Below are 8,963 nucleotides of genomic sequence, written 5' to 3' on the forward strand. Positions count from 1 at the left end.
GCTAGAATTGTCCATTGACGTAAACATCCAATAACAACATATGCTGTCCTTTCTTGTAGGGAATCATCCTAGTAGGGAACCGTATCCAACGTTACAGTCGGTCTTCAGATGATGCGTTCAATTGCTGTCATGAAGTCTTCTGGCCTAATAATCTGGCTCACAAAAATATATTGTTTTATTACAGGAGTTAATGTGACATCACGTCTAGACTGTCCACATAAAAAAGTAGTTTGAGAAAATCAAGACATAGCAGCTCTACCACCCGTAGCCACAAGAGGGCAATATAAGGCTGCATTAAAATACAAGAATGGGTGACGTGAGTTGAGAAATTATTGTAAAATTCGCCCCAATTTTTTCAGATGGGGTGAAGGGGCGAATTATCAAGGGGGAGATGTTATGGTAGGGTCGGCTTTAAAAATTGGGGATTGTATGTCTACTTGTTTGTTTGTGTCGAGTTGCAACAAGCACCATTCCTTAACTTGCCTTCAATGACAGTCGCTGTCAGCAAGAAGCTGCACCAAGACCGAAGTGATGAGCGTCCCATATATATATACATAGAACAAATGCATATAAGACAAAGCTGTAATCTGAGAGGTCTCTTGTGAATTGTCTTTCAGGCTGTGTAGTCCTTTGTAGAGTTTTACAGCTTTATTTTTGCGTCATTACAATGTCTGTTTTATTGTAAATGTAAAAGCCCCTTATACAAATGTGTTTCTGCCATCATATTATTAGTGTAGAGCACTCTTTAATTTTGTGGCACTTATTGCGTTTGTTGTTTATTTGTTGATTACATTTCTCAGTTGGGTTCAGTCGACTGTATACTTCAAAATCTTTGCTGTGTAGTCAAACATTGCTCCTCATATGGTGTTAGAAAAACTCACAGAGAAAGTCACTGTCAAGGTCACGACTTTATGGTAAAGCTGTATCTGTTTTGGTATAACTGTCTAGCTTTCATAGACGTAGGTAATACAACAATAAGAGTACAGAATATTTGCACGGAATCTGCATCTACAGTATAAGACAACAGGAGGCCTTAGCATTTTGGATTTTATTTTGAGATATCCGTGTCTTAATCTTTAACAAACATTCAGCGGTATGTATTTCCGGTCCATGTCAATCATGCATTCATGTCAGGCTTTCCCCACCACAAACGATGGAAACAATCAATCCTGTAATTTCTTTATCCTACTATAAAAAAATAAAAATCAGCAACAGTAAAACATTAATCCAAAAACCTTTCACAGTGATAACGTACAACTCATCATAAAACAAGTCTTAAAATCTTCTCAGTAAAATCAAACACATCAAGGAGTAAAAAAAAAAAAAAAAAAAATGTATCGTGTTAGTAATGTCTCCTCCTCAGATTCATTCCATCAAAGTGCAAATCAAAGCTCTGGCTTTCTCCACGGAGGAAGCACAATGATCCGGTGCTCGCTGAAATTACACAACTCCTTTTAATTGCGGAAATAACACACAGAGTCCATGACCTGCTGGATCCTGGAGGAAGAAACAAGACATACAGTTACATCATCATCATCTCAAATGTTTCTACGACTTTAAATGGAATTAGATGTATTGCTATGATCGATAGTGACATATAAAATGGCAAAATCCCCAATCTATTTTTATTTCTTTACAGAGTTGCACAATACTTATCTTTACCAGCTTGCCTACAAATGGGGAGCGGTTGGACTGCTTTCAATAGAAACTATTGCGTAACACAGCAAACATTCCCTACATCACACAAAAACCACAGAGCTACTAAGGGAAGAGAAATGCAGTGGGAAATGGTGTTTACCTGTCTGCAGGGTATCCCCTCTCACACAGGTTCACGAGTGCGTACAGATGTCTCAGAGCGTATTCATACTGAAACAGACCAGGAAAGCAACAGGGACACAATCAGTTTGCTTTCACTGAAAGGACAATAATGATAATCAGACAAAATTATTTCCCTCCGATGTATTTACGGCTGTCTAAATGAAATTATTCCACAGAAAAGGGAAGTTTTGTCCACACAGGTGCAGTAAAGGACAGGAAATTGTCTTTCACAACAACTTGATACCAGCAAATTTAAGTTTCTTTTATCAGATTGCTCTTTCCTGCTCACATCTTATCATTTACACGTGACAATGTTAGTTCTGTCTGAAATGAATCGTGTTCTTGCATCAGATAAGTGTAAGAAACAGTGACAGTGTATTTAGTGTAGTTAGTGTAAAACTGTGAACTGGCTGTGACATTTAAAGCAGATCTGGAATTTCCTCTTTTAAAGCAGTCAGGCTGCTGACATGCAAATAAACCTCAACCGATCAACCAAACTCTCTGCATTTCAGAGTATTGGAGTTTCCCCAAATAGAAATTAAAAGAGCTTGTACCTCAGTCTTGTGCCAGTTGAAGCAGTTGTGCTTGAAGTGAGTGACTGCAACTCTGTAGCAGCTGTGCTGGCTGAGATCATCCTTGCTGTTGAGGATCTCCTCTGCTTTCATCTTGTTGCCAGTCACCCCCTCCACCACCCGTCGCATCGTCTCAGCCATCTTCTCCCTGACCTGAACACACAAATGTTCACAAGCTGTTTGAATTACTAAGAGATGAGCTGTCACTGTAAACCTAGCAAGACAGGCGACGTGCAACCAATCACAAACAGCCAATAGCGTGAGGAAAACTAAATTATTAGTATTATAATTAAGGAATTATTAAATGTTCATTTCTCCCTTGTGCAAAAGAAAATGCCAGAATGTTTATGCATGAAAGAAAAACCCAATGGAGGCGGTGTTCCACTGCACCTTGAGGTGGAGACTGATCTCCATGAGGAACCCCCTTACAACTTTGAGATCATTGGAGGCCATCATCTTCCTCTTGAGGATGGCCAGAGGAACATCGGGGCTGGGCGTCAGGTCTGGATTGGTAACGGGCTGCAGGCTCACTGGAGGAGCAGATTGGCTGCTTGCCATGTTACCCTGGAAAGCCATCAGCTTCATGTGGGCCAGAGTCTGCACGGGAAGTAAAGACGCTGGTATCAAGGACGCCAGACTAATTATGATTCTAATTCATTCAGAGATTTGAGACGGAGCAGGACCTTGTTTCCGTACTGTTGGACATGGCTGGTGCTAGTGTGGTTCTTGACGATCTTGAACTGCTTCATCAGGGTTTCTTTAGTCAGGTCCTCCTAGAAACACAAATCAGACTTGAAAGGAAACGGCACAAACAACAAAATGGCTCTAAAACAAATCTAATCTCTGTGGTAAACACTCAGTAGGTAGTAATAGTTATAGATCATTTGTTAAATTGTTTATAAAGGTATTGCAGATGGTTTCGATGGAGTCATGTGAACATGACTCACCATGTCAGAGTCCTCCATCCAGTTGACGCTGTACCAGTCTCCCAGGTACGTGTCCCTCTGCTCGTCATAGTAGCAGGCATAGGAGGACTCGTGAGAGTTTGAAGCCGTGGTAGCGTAGACTGAAAAACACACAATGGCATTAAGTCAGCAACCGTGTTTCACTTTCTAAAGAAGGTCACGAGTGAAGATCAAACAGCTGATACTTTGCACACTCGAGACAAAATGGACTTTGTTGTGTACCGCATAACCTGGGCCATATTTACAAATGGCAGTGTGTAAAAATATGATGTTCACGATGTTAAATCCATAAAAACAGAACCTTGATCTGTGCGTACCTTTATGTGCATCACATGAGGGGAAAGCACATGAGAACATGTGACTTTGCCCACTAAGCACCACGCACCGTCATGCTGATCTGATAAAGACCGATGAGACTAGCGGTCTATTGAAGGTCGGGGTTACCCAATCTATAAAAACACAACTCTGCTTTCCCACAGCAACACCTCTCACGCTGTCATGATGCTAACTCCCTACTCAGAACGTTTGCCTTTAATGTAGACTGCAGTGTGAGGGTGGACCACTGAAGTCCCAGCTACTGAAGGAAATCATACTTTCTGCTTTCATAGCTGAATTCAGATTCTTCTTCATATTTTACTGAATACTGTTTGAGCGGGTTTTTTATTTCACATAACTGTTTTGCTGCTATCTCTTATTTGCACATTATAACATTGATTCACCTCTCAGAACTATATAATCTATTATTTATGATTAGTTATTTATATGTATTTAAATGTAGTTTGTGTGCTTATCTCTAGTCTACTTCTCTTTCTATCTTATTTAAATTCTCTTAGAATTTCATTGTACAAGATAACTGCGTTATCTGATTAAAGTTGTGGATTTTCAATTTCTAGGCGTGCATATATATAAAAAAGAAGAAAAATGTGAAAAAAAAACAAACAAAAACAACAAAAAAACACAACTCTGACTAGATTTGAGTTCAGGCTTGATCAGCTGTTGGCTTTTACTGTGCTACGCCTCACTTGTACGATGCTTTCTTCCACTCGGTTAGAAGCTGAGTCTTTGATTATATAAATTAGCTGAAGTGGCCCAAAGTCAAGTGGCGGTCGCAAGGAAAAGTCAAGTTCACATTTGTTTGAATCGATCGACGGGGATTTCATTCTCTCCATTTTGGTTTTCCTGAAAAGTCGTTCTGAGGGGGTCAAAGTGCAACTCACCGTCAATGTCAGCAGGCAGTTTGGTCATCATTGATCCAGACTCACATGCTTCAATGTAGAACACCATCTGTATGTGCATGTGTGTGTGTGTTAGGGAGAGAGGATGTGAAAACAAGCTGTTGTAACAAGCTGTTATTCCAGTAATTCAGCTCTTTGCTGCTGCTTTGTTCCTCGATTAGAGACAATCAGGGAATATGATCTGGGTTAACCGTGGAATGTTGCTCGTCACCTTTTTGTACTTGTTGTTTTTGCGCATGTACTGTATGGCAGCTTGAAGGTCTTCCACGTGGAGCTGCAGAAAGAGAACAAACGTACTTAAAACACCAAAGTACCAGTATATCTATTTACGTGCAACTTACACTCAGAACTAATGGGATAATTCACCAGACATACGTGACACTTCATCTGTAGATTGCTTATGCTTAAACTGATGGAATGTTTACATGCTGAAACGTTGTATGTACATGTAAACATACTGACTCAACTATCTAGTAGCCAGTATTAGGAAATATTAATACAGATTGTGGGTTGTAAGCATTTCATAGACTCTCAAAACAAGAATAGTAGTGCTGGGTGCAGAAACTCTATCAAGCCCTCTATCTTGCACACTGAGCTCAGGCGTTAACATAAGAAAGAACAGGAAAGTAAAAAAAAAGCTCACTTCATCATTTGGAAACGCCACAAGGCCGGGCGCCCCGTGATCGGTGAAGTACACGAACACATGATCATTGGGGCCGCTGACACGGAGAGAAAAGAAAGTAAGACAAATGCAAATGCAGATAAACCAGCTGAAGGAGTTCAATGCTCCGGCTCCTCCATTTTCGTCACAACTTGCCTCTTCACCACTTTTCCAGAGCCACCTTTGGTTTTTGAAGAATCGCCCTTCAGAACAGCCAGGAAGTTTTCAGGGGTCACATCCTGTGGCAAAAAAGAACAGAAGGGGCGGTTTAAAGACCAAAGTCTGTTTGATCGACCACATGTCAGCACACTGATTCTAGCTTTCATTTGCACTCTGGTACAAACTCACGTCCCCAGTGTAGTCTTTAGGTACTCCCTTGTATACATCTGATCCGTTGGGCCTGTTGATCACGATGCCAGGGGTGGGGTTACTGGAAAAAAAAAAACACACCACCAACGTGATTCAGAGTCGCAACGGGAAGTGAAAATGTGACACAACACGAGACTGATGATTCACTGATCGGCTGACTAAGCAGGTCAGAGATTGTGGGGAAACGAGATCGATAGAAACACATTTCTACTGAAAGTTTGGCAGAAGCTTTACGTGCACATTACATTATTTTCCTCGACGTTCTCAGTACGAGTAACACATTAACCAGAAAGTCGATAGAGGCTGATAACTGGTCAGCAATCATAATGTGATAGGAGATATGAAACAATCAATGATGCAAAAGGTTTGTCTAAACTTGACATACATTCTGTCAAAGCATTTTGGCACACTAACCTGCAGTGACGACAAAAACAATCCCAATGTTCATTTCATCTTTGGTAAATAGAGAACAAAAAGACTGAAACTGCTCTTGTGTGCTCATAAATGTTTTGTTTCTATGGCACCGTAACACATAAAATGAACTTTTCCTGAGTCATTTGTTGTTGTTAAATTTCACCTTACCTTTCAAAATGTGTTATCCTATAATAGAGTGATTCTGATTCAGACTGAATGAGGTGGATCTCCATTCACGAGAGCTCCTTGACTCAGCCACCGTGTCAGGAACTCAACTCCAGGCCGAAGCCCTGAGCTTAAACACTAACATGAGCTCCTTGTGACTCTGTTTAGACTGTTTAAGTGTTTACACTGGTGTCTGACAACGGACCTCACAGTGTCGGCATTCTACAGCGCCATGACACCAAACAAATGCCAGATCGGTTTGTAGGTTACAGAAGAAGATGCATGGTTTCAAAGATTTGTTATTACTATTTCCATCTATGCGTTTGTATTCAGCTGGATACTGTTTGTACTGCCTGTGTACTCAGTGTTCAAAATGACTGGCATTTATTTACACTTGACTTGCAAAGGAGGAAGAATGGAAACAGAGAGCCAAACACTAACAGGAGAGAGCCGCAACAGTTTGCTGACTCTTCAAGGGGAAAAGAGAAGTCGCAGCAACGCCCCAAGCGAAGTAAGTACAACTTACTCTTCATTTTGTGCCAAGTCATCATACATCATAACCACTATCTGCTCATCGGGGATGCCATTCTTGTGGACGATCTGGTAGGCATGGCAAGCATCGGCCTGAAAAGGGAGCAATAAAGAGAGGCTGCATGAACGAAAAGGCGGCTTATCTGATAGGAAAGTAAATCTTATCAAGAAGAAACTTTTCCGTGACAAAAGCAGATGAAGAAAGTAAACAACTGACTCATGCACTCGGGCCCACCTTCCCCCGACCTTGTAGACATAGTTTGCAGTCGTTTTCTAGTTTTGAACCTCTCACCTGGTGTCTGTAGTTGTACCAGCCATTGGAGCCGGCTACAATCACAACCCAGTTCTTTCCATCCTTCGCATTCTGCGTGGGAAATGCACCGACGAGCCCGAGACTCAGGCCAAGCAGGGCCAGGAAGACTGACTTGTGCATTTCTTTGCCTTCTATGAGTGAAAGAAAGAACAGTATAATATAATGTAAATGCGAATGTAATGATACAGGTCAAACATTGGTTCTATCCTATCTAAACATGATCAGTGCCTGCGACAAGGACACGAGGAGGAGGAGGAACTGTGTGAAGCTGTCACTCAACTCAACAAACTCAGTATGAGGAAGAACTAATCACTAAATGTTACTATTGTTAGTTGTTACCGATGAGTACTTTGTTGAATTCCCCTACCGAAACCAAGCGGTAAACATAGAGACAGCATGACAAGATACATTTGTTACTTTATGTTCATTTACTGATACATTTCTAATCTCTAAACTAATTGACTCATTAAGTAGTTCAGACTTAATTAACATCTATTTACTCATATATTAATTTACTGTGAGTGCCGTTATTGGCTACTACATACTTCCAATTCACTTAATTAAGAATAAGGTAAGAATTAAAACCCAAACAAACACAGAATGTGCTACAATTGTACTGTGATATGTATCATAAAGTAAACCGAACAATTGAAACAATAATATCAAAGCTTAATACAGAACTGACAAGGTGAGAAAACTAAGCCGGGGCATGAAATAATTTAAAGAATACGATAACAGAATGTTAACACGCAGGAATAAAGCCAATAAATACGACAAAAAAACATATATAATATTTTACAGTCGTGAAATGATAGAAGACAAGTGTATCTAAATATAAGACAGACACTGAACGTCACATGACGATAATTTACAGCCTAACTGTAGCTACCTAGCTGCTAGCACAACAAGCTCTCAAATTCCATCGAGTTTTACGAAGCTCGAAAAGCGACACCGCGTATGTAAACCTATACGTGAGGCAAGCAGCGCTATAGAAAAGGAGAGAGCGAAAGAGGGAGAGTGCAGTGAGGTTGTTTACCTTTTCTTCGTGAAGGAAGAACAGTGATGAACTACATTGACAACCTCCGCAGGAGTCAATGGGAAATTTATATGCGATGTCGGGAAAAACACTTGGCTGGGATTCAGACTCGGACAACCAACCAGAATCACCCAGAGCGGTTTCGCTGGAAGTCACGTGATCACAACATGTTTCATCGTGTCATGTGCTCAAACTAAATAAACCCTTTGATTTCAGGTCGATCTCAATTCTGATACAGTCAAGTTGTATATTGTATCATACTGTATGTTCTACAAGTAATGTATTGATTTAAAGATGATATACTGCAGGTTTGGAAATGCATTACCAGAGAAATGTAATAAGGCAAATATATATGGTTTAATGTGTTTTAATTCTAATTTATATACAAATCTATTATACATGTCACAGTACTCTTATAGTACTATATTATTGTTGCTTTGTAAAGATGAATTGAACCCTTGACCCAATAATCTAATCCCAACTAATGTATGATTGTAAGAATTCTTCAGATTAACTGCTGAGTAATACTTGCTCCAGTTTTGCAGCATATTGCAATTCTAAAGTTTTTTCCACAAGAGCTATCACATGATTTACTCATCCATAAACCATAGTGAATCATTCATAAAGCACCACCGTGATGTGCAGCTGCTCAAACGACCGGGTGATGATGACGAGAATTTAGTTTACAGATTAACTAATAGAAAGAGCTGAATCTCAGTCTTTGAGTAAGTCCATATAACACATAAACAACCCAAAGAGGCAGATTAAAGATGTTGGCAATAAATCAAACTTTTATTTCTCCATATAGAAAAGAATTAAGTTAAATAGGGAAACAGTCCATCAAAAAATTCGGCATTGTGTTTTCAACCGATGGTCCTTGATAC

At 40.1% G+C, this 8,963-nt stretch overlaps 1 protein-coding gene across 1 annotated transcript; it reads right to left on the reverse strand.

Moving 5' to 3' along the window:
- Window positions 1-895: 895 nt before the first annotated feature.
- Window positions 896-8,212, reverse strand: lgmn (legumain). Its single transcript, XM_076157423.1, has 14 exons — window positions 8,080-8,212; window positions 7,023-7,174; window positions 6,726-6,823; window positions 5,600-5,681; window positions 5,408-5,490; window positions 5,234-5,309; window positions 4,802-4,864; window positions 4,573-4,639; window positions 3,338-3,456; window positions 3,074-3,163; window positions 2,781-2,987; window positions 2,373-2,543; window positions 1,799-1,866; window positions 896-1,497 (listed from the first exon to the last, which is right to left on the reverse strand). Exons 2-14 carry the CDS (start codon window positions 7,161-7,163, stop codon window positions 1,455-1,457), a joined length of 1,308 nt encoding a protein of 435 aa, XP_076013538.1. The 5' UTR covers window positions 7,164-7,174; window positions 8,080-8,212; the 3' UTR covers window positions 896-1,454.
- Window positions 8,213-8,963: the final 751 nt, after the last annotated feature.

Source organism: Genypterus blacodes, unplaced genomic scaffold (assembly GCF_046128005.1).
Source record: "Genypterus blacodes isolate CSIRO-AG114 ecotype Tasmania unplaced genomic scaffold, CSIRO-AGI_Gbla_v1 ptg000073l_1, whole genome shotgun sequence".
Taxonomy (NCBI): domain Eukaryota; kingdom Metazoa; phylum Chordata; class Actinopteri; order Ophidiiformes; family Ophidiidae; genus Genypterus; species Genypterus blacodes.

What these genes read in the sequence shown, in the direction of transcription:
- lgmn (XM_076157423.1), bottom strand. Translation starts at nt 7,163, where the DNA reads ATGCACAAGTCAGTCTTCCTGGCCCTGCTTGGCCTGAGTCTCGGGCTC. An exon ending in GGTACAACTACAGACACCAG is followed by an intron (nt 6,824 to 7,022) that starts GTGAGAGGTTCA and finishes CTCCCTTTTCAG; the next exon opens with GCCGATGCTTGCCATGCCTA. An exon ending in TGGCGTTTCCAAATGATGAA is followed by an intron (nt 4,865 to 5,233) that starts GTGAGCTTTTTT and finishes CTCTTTCTGCAG; the next exon opens with CTCCACGTGGAAGACCTTCA.